Here is a 21,131-nt window from a genome sequence, read left to right on the forward strand (position 1 = left end):
TGAAATATATTCACTATTGTAGGAGTTATGGTCGTATTGAAGTTTCGACCATTTCTATGCAGTTTTTCTCATTTTGCGGGGTCAAGGACCAACTTTTCGAATATTTTTACGATTTGTACATATTCTACACTAAAATGCGCGTAGTTTGCTTTTTTAAACATTAAAATCGTCCCATCCGATCAGAAGTTATGACGTTTTAAAAATTCGCACGAAATTTCGGGGTTACATTTCTGGCCAGAAATGATATTTTTAGTAAGGAATTTTTTTCTCGAAAGTGGTTAGGATTTCGAGGACATGTCTATTGACCAAAAACGATTGTAATTGACCCCTGTAACTAAATATAATTTTTCCAAAATGATTTGAAATTTTTTTTTCGTTTTTTAGGCACCTAATTAGATTTTTGGTAATGAATTTTTTTCTCGAAAGTGCGGAGGATTTCAGGGATATGTCTAATGACCAAAAATGATTGTAATTGACCCCCGCAACCGAAAATAATTTTTCCAGAACGTTCTGAAATATTTTTTTTCGCCGAAAATTTAGGCACCTACCCCCCGTCGATTTTTCTTAAAAATCCGTTTTTGATTTTTACTAAATTTGTTTGACGTTGTACGGAAATCTTGCCTAATACTTTTTTGTAGGTACCTATGGACTCTACTTTAGAAAAAAGTTTCATTGAAATATATTCACTATTGTAGGAGTTATGGTCGTATTGAAGTTTCGACCATTTCTATGCTGTTTTTCTCATTTTGCAGGGTCAAGGACCATCTTTTCGAATATTTTTACGATTTGTACATATTCTCCACCAAAATGCGCGTAGTTTGCTTTTTTAAACATTAAAATTGTCCCATCCGTCCAGAAGTTATGACGTTTTAAAAATTCGCACGAAATTTCGGGGTTACATTTCTGGCCAGAAATGATATTTTTAGTAAGGAATTTTTTTCTCGAAAGTGGTTAGGATTTCGAGGGTATGTCTATTTACCAAAAACGATTGTAATTAACCCCTGTAACTAAATATAATTTTTCCAAAATGATTTGAAATTTTTTTTTCGTTTTTTAGGCACCTAATTAGATTTTTGATAAAGAATTTTTTTTTCGAAAGTGCGTAGGATTTCAGGGATATGTCTAATGACCAAAAATAATTGTAATTAACCCCTGTAACTAAATATAATTTTTCCAAAATGATTTGAAATTTTTTTTTTCGTCTTTTTGGCACCTAATTAGATTTTTGGTAATGAATTTTTTTCTCGAAAGTGCGTAGGATTTCAGGGATATGTCTAATGACCAAAAATGATTGTAATTGACCCCCGCAACTAAAAATAATTTTTCCAGAACGTTCTGATATATTTTTTTTCGTCGAAAATTTAGGCACCTACCCCCTGTCGATTTTTCTTAAAAATCCGTTTTTGATTTTTAGTAAATTCGTTTAACGTTGTACGGAAATCTTGCCTAATACTTTTTTGTAGGTGCCCATGAGCTCTACTTCGGAAAAAAGTTTCATTGAAATATATTCACTATTGTAGGAGTTATGGTCGTATTGAAGTTTTGACCATTTCTATGCTGTTTTTCTCATTTTGCGGGCTCAAGGACCAACTTTTCGAATATTTTTACGATTTCTACATATTCTACACTAAAATGCGCGTAGTTTGCTTTTTTAAACATTAAAATTGTCCCATCTGTTCAGAAGTTACGACGTTTTTAAAATTCGCACGAAATTTCGGGGTTACATTTCTGGCCAGAAATGATATTTTTAGTAAGCAATTTTTTTCTCGAAAGTGGTTAGGATTTCGAGGGTATGTCTATTGACCAAAAACGATTGTAATTGCCCCCTGTAACTAAATATAATTTTTTTAGTTTGGTTTGAAATTTTTTAATTTCGTCTAAAAATTTCAGTACCTACTCGAATTTTTTTCTCGAAAGTGGGTGGGATTTCAGGGGTATAGGTAATGACCAAAAATGATTGTAATTGACCCCTGTAACTAAATATAATTTTTCCAAAATGATTTGAAATTTTTTTTTTCGTCTTTTAAGCACCTAATTAGATTTTTGGTAATGAATTTTTTTCTCGAAAGTGCGGAGGATTTCAGGGATATGTCTAATGATCAAAAATGATTGCAATTGACCCCCGCAACAGAAAATAATTTTTCCACAACGTTCTGAAATATTTTTTATTCGCTGAAAATTTAGGCACCTACCCCCTGTCGATTTTTCTTAAAAATCCGTTTTCGATTTTTAGTAAATTCGTTTAACGTTGTACGGAAATCTTTCCGAGGATCCTTTTGCGAGGTTGACAATTCGAATCACGTAAATCCCGTCGAAAAATTCCTACCGTTACCAGAACACGAACCACTCAAACTATGTACGTACCTGCGTGCAGCGCATTTCGTATTAAACGTAAAAGAGACTGTATTTATTTACATTGTTGCAGATACACAGTAGATCTGAGAAGTTTGCCAAGACGTTCCGTGGTTAAAAATAAGTTCGAAATTTTGTACGAATGTGTTTCAGAAAATGTTTCGTTGAAAAATTATTAAAAAAACAGAGGTACAGAACAAACAGTATTTCGACATCGATTAAAACGCTATTCGTTTAATGATTATTTATGGAGATTCATTTTTAATATTGTTAACAAACAACAGTGAAATTTATAATAATTTAGTTATTGTTTTATTTCAGAATGAACTTAATATCGAGATAATTTATTACATTTACTGGGTGGAATAAATTGTATGTTTACGATGATCGTTAGGCGAAAGATTTAATGTAATTGCGATATGGTTGGTAATAATTCATATTAGTGGACGTTATTAATCGGTGCAACCCACTTATATAATGTATTAAATGATGTTATGCTATGCTAATGTGTTCTTACATTGGCTATTCAGTGCGTAAAATGTGGGTGACCTTTGTTCAAATAATCTTTTATTAAATAACAGACAACCCTAGTAGCACAGAATATTGTATACACATTCATATGATATTAAAAAGAGATTCGAACTTTTTTTAATATTTAAATATACATACAATGTTTATTTTATATTAGGTAAGAAATTTTTTTCTTTTTTAATATGCAGGAAATATCTGTTTCATGTTAAGAGAAATATATGTTTTTCAGAATATTAAATGAATCTTTATGCAATATTAGAAGTAGACTATTTTTCTTAATATACACATAATATTTATTTCATATAATGGAAAAAAATATTATTCTCTTATTATAAAATATATATTTATGCAATATTAGAAATAGAATATTCCCCTGGGAAACATTTTAATGGGGGATTCTGGAGGCCAAAATAAGACGAAAATCAAGAATACTAATTTGTTGATGGAGGCTTCGTTAAAAAGTTATTAACAATTAAATTTAACAATTTCAAATCGTTTTGGAAAAATTACCTTCAGTTAGAGGGGTCACTTTCAATCATTTTTGGTCATTAGACATACCCCCGAAATCTTACCCAGTTTCGAGAAAAAAATTCGAGAAGGTGTGAAATTTTTCGACGAAAATAAAATTTTTTGAATCGTTCTGGAAAAATTACTTTCACTTACAGGGGTCGATTGCAATCGTTTTTGGTGAATAGACATACCCCCGAAATCCTACTCACTTTCGAGAAAAAAATTTGAGTAGACACTGAAATTTTTAGACGAAATTAAAAAATTTCAAATCAAACTAAAAAAATTATATTTAGTTACAGGGGTCAATTACAATCGTTTTTGGTCAATAGACATACCCTCGAAATCCTAACCACTTTCGAGAAAAAAATTCATTACTAAAAATATCATTTCTGGCCAGAAATGTAACCCCGAAATTTCGTGCGAATTTTTAAAACGTCATAACTTCTGAACGAATGGGGCGATTTTAATGTTTAAAAAAGCAAACTACGCGCATTTTAGTGTAGAATATGTACAAATCGTAAAAACATTCGAAGAGTTGGTCCTTGTCCCCGCAAAATGTGAAAAACAGCATAGAAATGGCCAAAACTTCAATACGACCATAACTCGTACAATAGTGAATATATTTCAATAAAACTTTTTTCCGAAGTAGAACTCATGGGCACCTACAAAAAAGTATTAGGGAAGATTTCCGTACAACGTCAAACAAATTTATTAAAAATCAAAAACGAATTTTTAAGAAAAATCGACAGGGGGTAGGTGCCTAAATTGTCAGCGAAAAAAAAATATATCAGAACGTTCTGGAAAAATTATTTTTAGTTGCGGGGGTCAATTACAATCATTTTTGGTCATTACCTATACCCCTGAAATCCTACGCACTTTCGAGAAAAAAATTCATTACCAAAAATCTAATTAGGTGCCTAAAAAACGAAAAAAAAATTTCAAATCATTTTAGAAAAATTATATTTAGTTACAGAGGTTAATTACAATCACTTTTGGTCATTACCTATACCCCTGAAATCCTACCCACTTTCGAGAAAAAAATTCCTTACTAAAAATATCATTTCTGGCCAGATATGTAACCCCGAAATTTCGTGGGAATTTTTAAAACGTTATAACTTCTGAACGGATGGGACGATTTTAATGTTTAAAAAAGCAAACTAAGCGCATTTTAGTGTAGAATACGTACAAATCGTAAAAATATTCGAAAAGTTGGTCCTTGACCCCACAAAATGAGAAAAACAGCATAGAAATGGTCAAAACTTCAATACGACCATAACTCCTACAATAGTAAATATATTTCAATGAAACTTTTTTCCGAAGTACAGCTCATGGGCACCTACAAAAAACTATTACGCAAGATTTCCGTACAACGTCAAACAAATTTATTAAAAATCAAAAATGAATTTTTAAGAAAAATCGACAGGGGTAGGTGCCTAAATTATCGGCGAAAAAATAATATTTCAGAACATTCTGGAAAAATTATTTTCGGTTGCGGGGGATCAATTACAATCATTTTTGGTATTAGATATACCCCCGAAATTCTACTCACTTTCGGGAAAAAAAATTCAATATCAAAAATATAATCTGAGGCCTGAAATGGTTCTCCGAAATTTCATATGAATCTTTGAAACATCATAACTCCTGAACGGATTGGACGATTTTAATGTTTCAAAAGGCAAACAACGCGTATTTTGGTGAAGAATATATACAAATTCCAAAAATATTCGAAAAGTTACTCCTTCACCCCGAAAACTGACAAAAACCTAATAAAAATGGTCCAATATTTAGAGAGCCATAACTCCTACAATAGTGAATATATTTCATTGAAATTTTTTTCTGAAGTAGGCCCCATGGATACCTACAAAAAAGCATTAAACAACTTTTCCATACAGCATCAACCAAAGTAATGAAAAATGAAAAACGAATTTATAAGAAAAATCGACGTGGAGTAGGTGACTAAATTTTTTGGGAAAAAAAAATTTCGAATCGTTATGGAAAAATTATTTTCTGTTGCGTGGGTCAATTACGATCATTTTTGGTCATTAGACATACCCCCGAAATCCTACCCACTTTCGAGAAAAAAAATTCCTTACCGAAAATATAATCTGAGGCCTGAAATGGTTCCCTGAAATTTCATGTAAATCTTTGAAACATCATAACTCCTGAACGGATTGAACGATTTTAATGTTTCAAAATGCAAACAACGCGTATTTTGGTGAAGAATATATGGAAATTCCAAAAATATTCGAAAAGTTACACCTTCACCCCGAAAACTGACAAAAACCTCATAAAAATGGTCCAATATTCAAAGAGCCATAACTCCTACAATAGTGAATATATTTCATTGAAATTTTTTTCTGAAGTAGGACCCATGGATACCTACAAAAAAGTATTAAACAACTTTTCCATACAGTATCACCCAAAATAATGAAAAATGACAAACGAATTTATAAGAAAAATCGACGTGGAGTGGGTGACTAAATTTTTTAGCGAAAAAAAAATTTCGAATCGTTCTGGAAAAATTAGTTTCACTTACAGGGGTCGATTACAATCATTTTTGGTCATTAGACATACCCCCGAAATCCTGCGCATTTTCGAGAAAAAAATTCAGAACGTACGAAACTTTAAACGTTAATAAATTTTTAACAAAGCCTCCATCAACTAATTGGTATTCTTGATTTTCGTCTTATTTTGGCCTCTAGAATCCCTCAAAAAAATTTCCTCCTGTAGTATCCGAACACCCTGTATAGGGAAATTAAGTTTTTGCATAACTTTCTCTAAAATTTGAAGATTTTATTGAATGTTATTTAAATATTGAATTTATTTTCAAATATTGGATTCACATTTGTTTAAATATCTAGCTAATACCCCCTGAATATTTACTTTACATTTTTTAAATATTTTATATTCTCTGAATATTTAGCTTATATTTTTTAAACATTCAATTCATGTATACAATAGTTAGATCCAATATTTTTCTCAAATGAAAAAATGTGGCTTAAAAAACATTTTTCGAGTATTTGAAAAATATATTTATCCAATATTTTTGTGCTACCAGGGAATGTACTCTGCAAAAATCGGAACGTTTAATTATTTATTTCGATAATTAATTGGACCGTTTATTTTGAAAGTGGTGCAAGTCCATTTACTTTTGTTTCGAGAAAATTGAATGTTAGCAGATCTGACAATTAAAAAATATAGATTAATTATGTGAAGTCTGGGAATGTTTGTACTAATTTATCAATATGTAATTTAATTATATAAATTTCTTTTAGGCGAATTTAACTAAAATAATGTACAATTTCCAGGCTGCAAATGGATTTACACCACTTTCGTAATTAGTCAATTGTAAATATCATTTAATTTCAATTTTGAAATAACAAATATCACTTAAAATATATCTCATATTAATCCAATTTTGTTTATAAATAATAACAAGAAATAAAATAGGATTAGCATTTTTTATTTTGAACGTTAATTATATTTCTATGTTGTTAAGCTTAACACAAGATATTGGTATTATTAATTATTCATGCTCTTCGTGTGGCAGTGTTTTGAAATATTCATGATGCACAGGAGGTATATAAGGTAATACCTTATATTTTTCGTATGTAATAGGCTTGGTATCGTGATACAAAAGCGCCAGGGCGATTTTTTCAAATTTTAGCGGTCTTCCCCGACATGTAGCTGATAAATTTAGAGTCTTAAATTCTGTGTTCTCCATTGATGTTTTATATGAAATAGTATACGGTGCAGTTTTGCAGAATCTCATCCAACATATTTGCAACCAATTTACTTTTCCTCCATTAGTGTTTCTTCTTATCTGTTTTTTAATTGCGTTTTGTAGATTTTTTGTCGAAACGAAATTCTCTCGTTTCATTTCGTGTAAAATAAATTTATTATGTCGCCTACATTGGTTTATAACGTCATAATAATCCTGTGGTGTGTCCAGGAAATTCTTTTTTCGTAATAAATACCAAAATCTGCATCGTTTGGAAGATACGAATGTCCGGAGAGTAAAAATTGATGATCAATTACCTCAATGTTATTTTCCAAAGACTGGACATCCCTCACCCACATCAACGCCATTTGTAAATTTCAATTTTGCCCAGTACACGTATCGCTATATGCAATAACATAAGTATGGAAATTGGACTTACACCACTTTCATAATCAATGGTTACGTAATTTCTTTTACTGGCAAATTTTAAATTGAACAAAGCATTAGCATTTTTTAAGATATTAAATACTAACTAGTTATAGACAAAAAGTTTACACTAAATTAAGCATAAATCACATCATATTTCATTTTTTTTAAAAAAAGGACTTACACCACTTTCAAAATAAACGGTCCATATTTAAAATTATTAAGATTTTGTAACACGAAAATTTGCTGGTTAACGAAGCGATGAAAAAGTTTATTTTGAAAATGGCGTAAGACGATTTTCCAAAAACATCGAGTTACCTTGATAGTTACATTTTTACGTGATCGTTTCATTCTGAAGCAGCTTGTTAATAATATATGGACCGTTTATTTTGAAAGTGGTGCAAGTCCATTTACTTTTGTTTCGAGAAAATTGAATGTTAGCAGATCTGACAATCAAAAAATATAGGTTAATTATGTGAAGTCTGGGAATGTTTGTACTAATTTATCAATATGTAATTTAATTATATAAATTTCTTTTAGGCGAATTTAACTAAAATAATGTACAATTTCCAGGCTGCAAATGGACTTACACCACTTTCGTAATTAGTCAATTGTAAATGTCATTTAATTTCAATTTTGAAATAACAAATATCACTTAAAATATATCTCATATTAATCCAATTTTCTTTATAAATAATAACAAGAAATAAAATAGGATTAGCATTTTTTATTTTGAACGTTAATTATATTTCTATATTGTTAAACTTAACACAAGATATTGGTATTATTAATTATTTATGCTCTTCGTGTGGCAGTGTTTTGAAATATTCATGATGCACAGGAGGTATATAAGGTAATACCTTATATTTTTCGTATGTAATAGGCTTGGTATCGTGATACAAAGGCGCCAGGGCGATTTTTTCAAATTTTAGCGGTCTTCCCCGACATGTAGCTGATAAATTTAGAGTCTTAAATTCTGTGTCCTCCATTGATGTTTTATATGAAATAGTATACGGTGCAGTTTTGCAGAATCTCATCCAACATATTTGCAACCAATTTACTTTTCCTCCATTAGTGTTTCTTCTTATCTGTTTTTTAATTGCGTTTCGTAGATTTTTTGTTGAAACGAAATTCTCTCGTTTCATTTCGTGTAAAATAAATTTATTATGTCGCCTACATTGGTTTATAACGTCATAATAATCCTGTGGTGTGTCCAGGAAATTCTTTTTTCGTAACGCCATTTCTATGATACCAAAATCTGCATCGTTTGGAAGATACGAATGTCCGGAGAGTAAAAATTGATGATCAATTACCTCGATGTTATTTTCCAAAGACTGGACATCCCTCACCCACATCAACGCCATTTGTAAATTTCAATTTTGCCCAGTACACGTATCACTATATGCAATAACATAAGTATGGAAATTGGACTTACACCACTTTCATAATCAACGGTTACGTAATTTCTTTTACTGGCAAATTTTAAATTGAACAAAGCATTAGCATTTTTTAAGATATTAAATACTAACTAGTTATAAACAAAAAGTTTACACTAAATTAAGCATAAATCACATCATATTTCATTTTTTTTTAAAAAAAGGACTTACACCACTTTCAAAATAAACGGTCCAATTATTTCCTATCCGTTTTTAGGATATCCATCATACCTGAGTTTTCTGAGTAATAGCTAAGGCAAACTCTTCATCGGGAGCAGGATCCTCGGGGATCATATTGGCACCCCCAGGCGCAGTACCGTAACCGGTGATGACCCTGGGCGAACCCCCTGACGACGGTGGATTATTACCAATATAATTTCCACTTCCGGTACCTTCGCGTTTCCCTGAAAACGAATAAAAGAAAATACCCGTTACTAGCATTCCAATTATGTCGTCCACCACCCTTCGCTAATCCTGTAATTTTTCCTCGACGAGTTTCCAACCAAACAGCTATCATAGACAGATAATTCGGGCCAATAATAGTCGCTAATAACCTCTGTCGTTGATGGGACTTTAAACTTGGAAGAAAAAAAAAAAATTACGTCGTCCGTTGATTCTTGTAACTTAACGAAGAATGTAATTTCACGGTAGCTGGTAAACCGTAACGAAAATACTCGACACTTTTTCAGCTTCTGTGTAATAACCGTGATATTGCACGGCGCATTTTTCCGGCCATAATGGTTTCTCAAGGGGGCAGTGTCATGTGAGAGTTAAAATAAAATTCTTTTTATTTCGTTTTTTGAAAGTATATACAGGGTGTTCAGGTAACCCTGGGGAAAATTTTACTGGGAGATTTTAGAGGTTAAAATAAGACGAAAATCGAGAATACCAATTTGTTGATTGAGGCTTCGTTGAAAAGTTATTAACGTTTGAAGTTCCGCCCGTTCTGAATTTTTTTCTAGAAAGTGGGTAGGATTAACTATGATTTTTATAACTATGTTTTGAGCTTTTAATATCATTTTTCTCAGAAAGTATTATCTTTATGACAAAAATCAATAGAGCATAACATGTGTATTTTGATGAGGTCTACAACTTTTATCTGAAATATTTTTCAAAATTCCCATTATTTACGGTAGTAAATTAAAAAGACTATGATTTTTATGTTTTGAGCCTTTAATATCATTTCTCTCAAAAACTATTAACTGTATGACAGAAATCAATATGATATAAAATGTGTATTTTGATGAGGTCTACAACTTTAATCTGAAATATTTTTCAAAATTCCTATTATTTACGGAAGTAAATAAAAAAACTATGATTTCTAAGTTTCGTGCTTTTAATGTCATTTTTCTCAAAAACTATTGTCTGTATGACAAAAATCAATAGGAAATAAAATGTGTATCTTGATGAGGTCTACAATTTTTATCTGAAGTATTTTTCAAAATTCCCATTATTTACGGTAGTAAATTAAAAAGACTATGATATTTATGTTTTGAGCCTTTAATATCATTTCTCTCAAAAACAATTAACTGTATGACAGAAATCAATATGATATAAAATGTGTATTTTGATGAGGTGTACAACTTTAATCTGAAATATTTTTAAAAATTCCTATTATTTACGGAAGTAAATAAAAAAACTATGATTTTTATATTTCGAGCATTTAATATCATTTTTCTCAAAAACTATTAACTGTATGACAAAAATCAATATGATATAAAATGTGTATCTTGATGAGATCTACAACTTTTATCTGAAGTATTTTTCAAAATTCCTATTATTTACGGAAGTAAATAAAAAAACTATGATTTTTATGTTTCGAGCTTTTAATATCATTTTTCTCAAAAACTATTATCTGTATGACTAAAATCAATACAATAAAATGTGTATTTTGATAAAGTCTACAATATTATTCTGAAGTATTTTTCAAAATTCCCATTATTTACGGAAATAAATAAAAAAACTATGATTTTTATATTTCGAGCATTTAATATCATTTTTCTCAAAAACTATTGTCTGTATGGCAAAAATTAATACGAAATAAAATGTGTATTTTGATAAAGTCTACAACTTTTATCTGAAATATTTTTAAAAATTCCTATTATTTACGGTAGTAAATTAAAAAAGACTATGATTTTTATGTTTTGAGCCTTTAATATCATTTCTCTCAAAAACTATTAACTGTATGACAAAAATCAATATGATATAAAATGTGTATCTTGATGAGGTCTACAACTTTTATCTGAAGTATTTTCCAAAATTCCTATTATTTACGGAAGTAAATAAAAAAACTATGATTTTTATGTTTCGAGCTTTTAATATCATTTTTCTCAAAAACTATTGTCCGTATGGCAAAAATTAATACGACATAAAATGTGTATCTTGATGAGGTCTACAACTTTAATCTGAAATATTTTTAAAAATTCCCATTAGTTACGGAAGTAAATAAAAAAACTATGATTTTTATATTTCGAGCATTTAATATCATTTTTCTCAAAAACTATAGTCTGTATGGCATAAATCAATATGATACAAAATGTGTATCTTGATGAGGTCTACAACTTTTATCTGAAGTATTTTTCAAAATTCCTATTATTTACGGAAGTAAATAAAAAAACTATGATTTCTATGTTTCGAGCCTTTAATATCATTTTTCTCAAAAACTATTATCTGTATGACTAAAATCAATACAACATAAAATGTGTATTTTGATAAAGTCTACAACTTTAATCTGAAATATTTTTCAAAATTCCCATTAGTTACGGAAGTAAATAAAAAAAACTATGATTATTATGTTTCGAGCTTTTAATATCATTTTTCTCAAAAACTATTATTTGTATGACAAAAATCAATACGAAATAAAATGTGTATTTTTATAAGGTCTACAACTTTTATCTGAAGTATTTGTCAAAATTCCCATTATTTACGGAAATAAATAAAAGAAATATGATTTGTATGTCTTGAGAATTTAATATCATTTTTCTCAAAAACTATTGTCTGTATGACAAAAATTAATACGACATAAAACGTGTGTTTTTATAAGGTCTACAACTTTTATCTGAAGTATTTGTCAAAATTCCGATTATTTACGGAAATAAATAAAAGAAATATGATTTTTATGTCTTGCGAATTTAATATTGTTTTTCTCAAAAACTATTGTCTGTATGACAAAAATCAATACGAAATAAAATGTGTATTTTTATAAGGTCTACAACTTTTATCTGAAGTATTTTTCAAAATTCCCATTATTTACGGAAATAAATAAAAGAACTACGACTGTTATAGTTTTTTCATAATGTCCACTATGAAAATAAAATTCGCTCCAACTTTCACTATCACACTAATAATCAGCCCGTCGAAACACATAAGAATCCACAGTATAAAAAAAATCGAAAGTCCTTTTCGAAAGTACACCTCATGTTTACTATGGACGTAATAAAACCATGAAAAGTCAATAAAAATCATTGAAAAATTAATTTTACATTCCCAAAGAATATTTAAATAAATTACGGTAAATCTAGCATTTAATTAAAAAAAATTAATAAAGATATTTAAATTTTACAACGTACACATGGGGGCCCTTAACCCTTAAATGCATGATTTTTTCTTTTTAAATACAATAAATTGAAACAGGTAGATAATTAAACATAGATTAAGGGAAAAATAAAGAAAAATTTTTTTTTTCTAAAAAGTATATTTTTATAAAGAAAACTTACTGATGTAGATCTACATCAGTATGCATTACAGTTACTATTAATAATGTACCCTAAGTACTATTCTATTATACGATTGTCTTCGAATTAGGCTTACTGCAGTGAATGACTTTTTGCACGTAATAATACTATTTAGTATCCACTAAAATGAAATTACAATTTCACCGCCAAAGTGTGTATTTGAAAGTGTTGCGCCAAACTGCCAAATTTTGTCAGTTAAAAAAGTGAACTGCCATATCATGAAAGTTTGCGTTCAAAAACTAAGATAGATATTTTTAGCACCTATTAAAAGTAAAAAATACTGTGTTTGAATTACCGTTTAGAAATTATGTAAGGAAGAAAACACTGATGTACATATACATCATCATGCATTTAAGGGTTAACAAGGAATGTAATTTCATGGCCCCTGGGATACCACAACGAAAATACTCGACATTTTTTCAGCTTCTGTGTAATAACCGTGATATCGTACGATCTTTACATTCTTCGGGCCATAATGGTCTCTTAACTGGCGCGCATATCAATTACAATGCAACCAGGGGTGCAAGGACGAACGTCGTACGAACACAATTAACGATACCGCAACGTTCGTACCCGATAACTCCGCGACGGTCTTTGCAGCATGTCGCGTTTACGTGATCCATTTGTTAAGTCGTACGGCTCGATTTATGCCCTGCCCTCGGAAACGTCACGTGAATTTCAAGCGTGACTCTCGGATCGAAAACGATTTCGAAAGTCAGGAACGTCCGCGACAGAGACCTCCCAGGCAACTGATGTCTTTCTTCGCCTTTAAGGGGAGGTTACCGTCGAGATGCATGAAAAATGCGTGAGGTTTTGGACATTTTAAATAAAAGTAAAATAAATACTTTTGAATATAGATTTCAACGTAATACATTCTTGTATAATTAGAAAGAGAAATTGATGAAGTATTTTGGTGAAGAATATGTGGAAATTCCAAAAATATTGGAAAATTTACTCCTTCACCCTGAAAACTGACAAAAACCTCATAAAAATGGTCCAATATTCAAAGAGCCATAACTCCTAGAATAGTCAATATATTGCATTGAAATTTTTTTCTGAAGTAGAGCTCATGGGTATCTACAGATGAGTATTAGACAACTTTTCTGTAGGGCGTCAAATAAAATTACTAAAAATCAAAAACCAATTTTTAAGAAAAATCGAGGGGGGGTAGATGCCTAAATTTTTTGGCGGAAAAAAAATTTCGAATCGTTCTAAAAAATTATATTCTGTTGCGGGGGTTAATTACAATTATTTTTGGTCATTAGACATACCCCTGAAATCCTACCCACTTTCGAGAAAAAAAATTCCTTACCAAAAATATAATCTGAGGCCCCCCGAAATTTCATGTGAATCTTTGAAACATCATAACTCCTGAACGGATTGGTCGATTTTAATGTTTCCAAATGCAAACAACTCGTATTTTGGTGAAGAATATATGGAAATTCCAAAAATATTCGAAAAGTTACTCCTTCACCCCGAAAACTGAGAAAAACCCAATAAAAATGGTCCAATATTTAAAGAGCCATAACTCCTACAATAGTGAATATATTTCATTGAAATTTTATTCTGAAAAAGAGCTCATGGATACCTACAAAAAAGCATTAAACAACTTTTCCATACAGCATCACCCAAAGTAATGAAAAATGAAAAACGAATTTATAAGAAAAATCGACGTGGAGTAGGTGACTAAATTTTTTGGCGAAAAGAAAATTTCGAATCGTTCTGGAAAAATTGGATTCGGTTACGTGGGTCAATTACGATTATTTTTGGTCATTAGACATACCCCCGAAATCCTACCCACTTTCGAGAAAAAAAATTCCTTACCAAAAATATAATCAGAGGTCTGAAATGGTTCCCCGAAATTTCATGTAAATCTTTGAAACATCATAACTCCTGAACGGATTGAACGATTTTAATGTTTCAAAATGCAAACAACGCGTATTTTGGAGAAAAATATATGGAAATTCCAAAAATATTCGAAAAGTTACTCCTTCACCCCGAAAACTGACAAAAACCTGATAAAAATGGTCCAATATTCAAAGAGCCATAACTCCTAGAATAGTCAATATATTGCATTGAAATTTTGGGAGGAAGTAGAGTTCATGGATATTTACAAAAAAGTATTAAACAACTATTCCGTAGAGCGTCAAACAAAATTACTAAAAATCAAAAACGAATTTTTAAGAAAAAATCGACATGGTGTAGCAGCTGAAATTTTTTGGCGAAAAAAAATTTCGAATCGTTCTGGAAAAATTGGTTTCGGTTGCGTAGGTCAATTACGATCATTTTTGGTCATTAGACATACCCCCGAAATCCTACCCACTTTCGAGAAAAAAATTTGAGTAGGTACTGAAATTTTTAGATGAAATTAAAAAATTTCAAATCAAACTAAAAAAATTATATTTAGTTACAGGTGGCAATTACAATCGTTTTTGGTCATTAGACATACCCTCGAAATCCTACGTATTTTCGAGAAAAAAAATTCTTTACCAAAAATATAATTTCTGACCAGAAATGCTTCCTCGCATGCAAATGTTTAAAATATCATAACTTCTGAATGGATTGGAGGATTTTAATGTTTCAAAAGGCAAACAACGCGTATTTCAGTCAAGAATATGTAGAAATTCTTAAAATGTTTGAAAACTTGTCTTTTAACCCCGTGAAAGGTTAAAACCCCCATAAATATGGTCCCATTTTTCAACGGCCATAACTCCTAGAATAGTGAATATATTGCATTGAAATTTTGGGAGGAAGTAGAGTTCATGGATATTTACAAAAAAGTATTAAACAATTTTTCCGTAGAGCGTCAAACAAAATTACTAAAAATCAAAAACGAATTTTTAAGAAAAAATCGACATGGTGTAGCAGCTGAAATTTTTCAACGAAAAAACAAATTTTAAATCGTTCTAAAAAATTATTTTCGGTTGCGGGGGTCAATTGCGATCATTTTTGGTCATTAGACATACCCCCGAAATCCTAACCATTTTCGAGAAAAAAATTCATTACCGAAAATATAATCTGAGGCCTGAAATGGTTCCCCGAAATTTCATGTAAATCTTTGAAACATCATAACTCCTGAACGGATTGAACGATTTTAAAGTTTCAAAATGCAAACAACGCGTATTTTGGTGATAAATATATGGAAATTCCAAAAATATTCGAAAAGTTACACCTTCACCCCGAAAACTGACAAAAACCTAATAAAAATGGTCCAATATTCAAAGAGCCTTAACTCCTAGAATAGTCAATATATTGCATTGAAATTTTGGGAGGAAGTAGAGTTCATGGATATTTACAAAAAAGTATTAAACAACTTTTCCGTAGAGCGTCAAACAAAATTACTAAAAATCAAAAACGAATTTTTAAGAAAAAATCGACATGGTGTAGCAGCTGAAATTTTTTGGCGAAAAAAAATTTCGAATCGTTCTGGAAAAATTGGTTTCGGTTGCGTAGGTCAATTACGATCATTTTTGGTCATTAGACATACCCCCGAAATCCTACCCACTTTCGAGAAAAAAATTTGAGTAGGTACTGAAATTTTTAGATGAAATTAAAAAATTTCAAAACAAACTAAAAACATTATATTTAGTTACAGGTGGTAATTACAATCGTTTTTGGTCATTAGACATACCCTCGAAATCTTACGTATTTTCAAGAAAAAAAATTCTTTACCAAAAATATAATTTCTGACCAGAAATGCTTCCTCGCATGCAAATGTTTAAAATATCATAACTTCTGAATGGATTGGAGGATTTTAATGTTTCAAAAGGCAAACAACGCGTATTTCAGTCAAGAATATGTAGAAATTCTTAAAATGTTTGAAAACTTGTCTTTTAACCCCGTGAAAGGTTAAAACCCCCATAAATATGGTCCCATTTTTCAACGGTCATAACTCCTAGAATAGTGAATATATTGCATTGAAATTTTGGGAGGAAGTAGAGTTCATGGATATTTACAAAAAAGTATTAAACAACTTTTCCGTAGAGCGTCAAACAAAATTACTAAAAATCAAAAACGAATTTTTAAGAAAAAATCGACATGGTGTAGCAGCTGAAATTTTTCAACGAAAAAACAAATTTTAAATCGTTCTAAAAAATTATTTTCGGTTGCGGGGGTCAATTGCAATCATTTTTGGTCATTAGACATACCCCCGAAATCCTACCCACTTTCGAGAAAAAAAATTCCTTACCAAAAATATAATCTGAGGCCTGAAATGGTTCCCCGAAATTTCATGTGAATCTTTGAAACATCATAACTCCTGAACGGATTGAACGATTTTAAAGTTTCAAAATGCAAACAACGCGTATTTTGGTGATAAATATATGGAAATTCCAAAAATATTCGAAAAGTTACACCTTCACCCCGAAAACTGACAAAAACCTAATAAAAATGGTCCAATATTCAAAGAGCCTTAACTCCTAGAATAGTCAATATATTGCATTGAAATTTTGGGAGGAAGTAGAGTTCATGGATATTTACAAAAAAGTATTAAACAACTTTTCCGTAGAGCGTCAAACAAAATTACTAAAAATCAAAAACGAATTTTTAAGAAAAAATCGACATGGTGTAGCAGCTGAAATTTTTTGGCGAAAAAAAATTTCGAATCGTTCTGGAAAAATTGGTTTCGGTTGCGTAGGTCAATTACGATCATTTTTGGTCATTAGACATACCCCCGAAATCCTACCCACTTTCGAGAAAAAAATTTGAGTAGGTACTGAAATTTTTAGATGAAATTAAAAAATTTCAAAACAAACTAAAAACATTATATTTAGTTACAGGTGGTAATTACAATCGTTTTTGGTCATTAGACATACCCTCGAAATCTTACGTATTTTCAAGAAAAAAAATTCTTTACCAAAAATATAATTTCTGACCAGAAATGCTTCCTCGCATGCAAATGTTTAAAATATCATAACTTCTGAATGGATTGGAGGATTTTAATGTTTCAAAAGGCAAACAACGCGTATTTCAGTCAAGAATATGTAGAAATTCTTAAAATGTTTGAAAACTTGTCTTTTAACCCCGTGAAAGGTTAAAACCCCCATAAATATGGTCCCATTTTTCAACGGTCATAACTCCTAGAATAGTGAATATATTGCATTGAAATTTTGGGAGGAAGTAGAGTTCATGGATATTTACAAAAAAGTATTAAACAACTTTTCCGTAGAGCGTCAAACAAAATTACTAAAAATCAAAAACGAATTTTTAAGAAAAAATCGACATGGTGTAGCAGCTGAAATTTTTCAACGAAAAAACAAATTTTAAATCGTTCTAAAAAATTATTTTCGGTTGCGGGGGTCAATTGCAATCATTTTTGGTCATTAGACATACCCCCGAAATCCTACCCACTTTCGAGAAAAAAAATTCCTTACCAAAAATATAATCTGAGGCCTGAAATGGTTCCCCGAAATTTCATGTGAATCTTTGAAACATCATAACTCCTGAACGGATTGAACGATTTTAATGTTTCAAAATGCAAACAACGCATATTTGGACGGTTCCGCTTAGTAGGCTGTAAATTCTAAGATACCTTAGATACGAAAATATCCTTTTACCTACGTGTTTTAAACACCTTAAGCATGCAAATTATGTAAAAAAAAAAAAAATCGAATTTTTCATCGTCATGAACGCTCTCCTTCGTTATTCGCCTATGGTGTGGAGTGTACACACTGGTTGTGGAACTCAAAACAGGCTACTCGAAAAATTCGTTTACCATTTTTCGGAACGAAATATGAAATACCATTCCGTATGCATAAAAAAGAGAATGAAATTTAAAACACGACGAATTTAAAGAAGCAGAAACAATTGAGGAGACCTTGGCATTCCAAGTAACCCCCGTTGCATAGAAATTGATACCGCTCGACCTACCAACTAAACTTTTGAGTTTGAAGATGTAAAAGAAGCTTTTAGTGACAATAAATACAGAAAATTATTTTTTTCAATATTATATCTGTAAATAATAGGAATTTTGAAAAATACTTCAGAGAAAAGTTGTAGACCTCATCAAAATACACATTTTATGTCTTATTGATTTTTGTCATATAGATAATAGTTTTTGAGAGAAATGATATTAAATGCTCAAAACAAAAATCATAGTTTTCTTTACTTACTTCCGTAAACAATAGGAATTTTGAAAAATACCTCAGATAAAAGTTGTAGACCTCATCAAAATACACATTTTATGTCGTATTAATTTTTGTCAAACTGACAATAGTTTTTGAGAAAAATGACATTGAAAGCTCAAAACATAAAAATCATAGTTTCTTTATTTACTTCTGTAAATGATAGGAATTTTGAAAAATACTTCAGATAAAAGTTGTGGATCTCATCAAAATACACATTTTATGTCCTATTGATTTTTGTCATGTAGATAATAGTTTTTGAGAAAAATGATATTCAATACTCAAAACATAAAAATCATAGTTTCGTTATTTACTTCCGTAATAATTGGAATTTTGAAAAACACTTCAGATAAAAGTTGTAGACCTCATCAAAATACACATTTTATGTTGTATTGATTTTTGTCATAAAGATAATACTTTCTGAGAAAAATGATATTCAATACTCAAAACATAAAAATCATAGTTTTCTTTATTTACTTCCGTAAACAATTGGAATTTTGAAAAATACCTCAGATAAAAATTGTAGACCTCATCAAAATACACATTTTATGTTTTATCGATTTTTGTCATAAAGATAATACTCTCTGAGAAAAATGATATTCAATACTCAAAACATAAAAATCATAGTTTTCTTTACTTACTTCCGTAAATAATAGGAATTTTGAAAAATACTTCATATAAAAGTTGTACACCTCATCAAAATACACATTTTATGTCGTATTAATTTTTGTCAAACTGACAATAGTTTTTGAGAAAAGCGATATTCAATGCTCAAAACATAAAATTCATAGTTTTTTATTTACTTCCATAAATAATAGGAATTTTGAAAAATACTTCAGATAAAAGTTGTAGACTTCATCAAAATACACATTTTATTTCCTATTGATTTTTGTCATACAGACAATAATTTTTAAGAAAAACGATATTAAATGCTCCAAGCATAAAAATCATAGTGTTTTTATTTATTTCCGTAAATAATGGGAATTTTGAAAAATACTTCATATAAAAGTTGTACACCTCATCAAAATACACATTTTATGTCGTATTAATTTTTGTCAAACTGACAATAGTTTTTGAGAAAAATGATATAAAATGCTCAAAACATAAAAATCATAGTTTCTTTACTTACTTTCGTAAATAATGGAAATTTTGAAAAACACATCAAATAAAAGTTGTAGACCTCATCAAGATGTACATTTTATGTCGTATTGATTTTTGTCATATAAGCAATAGTTTTTGACAAAAATGGTATTAAAAGCTCAAAACATACAAATCACAATTTTTTTATTTACTACCGTAAATAATAGGAATTTTGGAAAATACTTCAAATAAAAATTATAGACCTCACCAAGATGCACATTTTATGTCGTATTAATTTTCGTCATAAAGACAATAGTTTTTGAGAAAAGCGATATTCAATGCTCAAAACATAAAATTCATAGTTTTTTATTTACTTCCATAAATAATAGGAATTTTGAAAAATACTTCAAATATAAATTATAGATCTCGTCAAAATACACATTTTATGTCTCATTGATTTTTGTCATACAGACAATAGTTTTTGAGAAAAATGATATTGAAAGCTCAAAACATAAAAATCATAGTTTTTTTATTTACTTCCGTAAATTATAGGAATTTTGAAAAATACTTCATATAAAAGTTGTACACCTCATCAAAATACACATTTTATGTCGTATTAATTTTTGTCAAACTGACAATAGTTTTTGAGAAAAATGATATTAAATGCTCAAAATATAAAAATCATAGTTTCTTTATTTACTTCCGTAAATAATTGGAATTTTGGAAAATACATCAAATAAAAGTTGTAGACCTCATCAAGATGTACATTTTATGTCGTATTGATTTTTGTCATATAAGCAATAGTTTTTGACAAAAATGATATTAAAAGCTCAAAACATAAAAATCACAATTTTTTTATTTACTACCGTAAATAATAGGAATTTTGGAAAATACTTCAAATAAAAATTATAGACCTCATCAAAATACACATTTTATGTCCTATTGATTTTCGTCATAAAGACAATAGTTTTTGAGAAAAACGATATTCAATATTCAAAAGTGTATGTAACTCATTTTTCATTCTTCTTTTCTTAATAACTTTTTAACGAACAATGACCGCCAATTAAATTATAAGGAAAAGTTTCTCACAATCATGTCCCTGATAACATACGTAAAAGACATTAGTAACACATATCTAAACGAGTAATTCGAAAACATAAAATTCGATCTAAAACAGACCTAAACAATGCTTTAATCAACCAATGGAATAATATCATTA

At 29.8% G+C, this 21,131-nt stretch overlaps 1 protein-coding gene across 5 annotated transcripts in view; it reads right to left on the bottom strand.

Moving 5' to 3' along the window:
• Nucleotides 1-21,131, bottom strand: part of LOC143349391 (uncharacterized) — a 107,687-nt gene that overhangs the window by 31,377 nt on the left and 55,179 nt on the right. For 4 of the 5 annotated variants that reach the window (XM_076780607.1, XM_076780608.1, XM_076780611.1 and 1 more), the window contains exon 2: nucleotides 9,208-9,380. In XM_076780607.1, coding sequence (XP_076636722.1) covers nucleotides 9,208-9,380 — 173 coding nt within the window. Of the gene's footprint in view, nucleotides 1-9,207; nucleotides 9,381-13,283; nucleotides 13,412-21,131 lie in introns of those variants that run through there. The other variant, XM_076780612.1, reaches the window with a different exon arrangement.

The sequence above is a fragment of the Colletes latitarsis genome, chromosome 13 (assembly GCF_051014445.1).
Source record: "Colletes latitarsis isolate SP2378_abdomen chromosome 13, iyColLati1, whole genome shotgun sequence".
Taxonomy (NCBI): domain Eukaryota; kingdom Metazoa; phylum Arthropoda; class Insecta; order Hymenoptera; family Colletidae; genus Colletes; species Colletes latitarsis.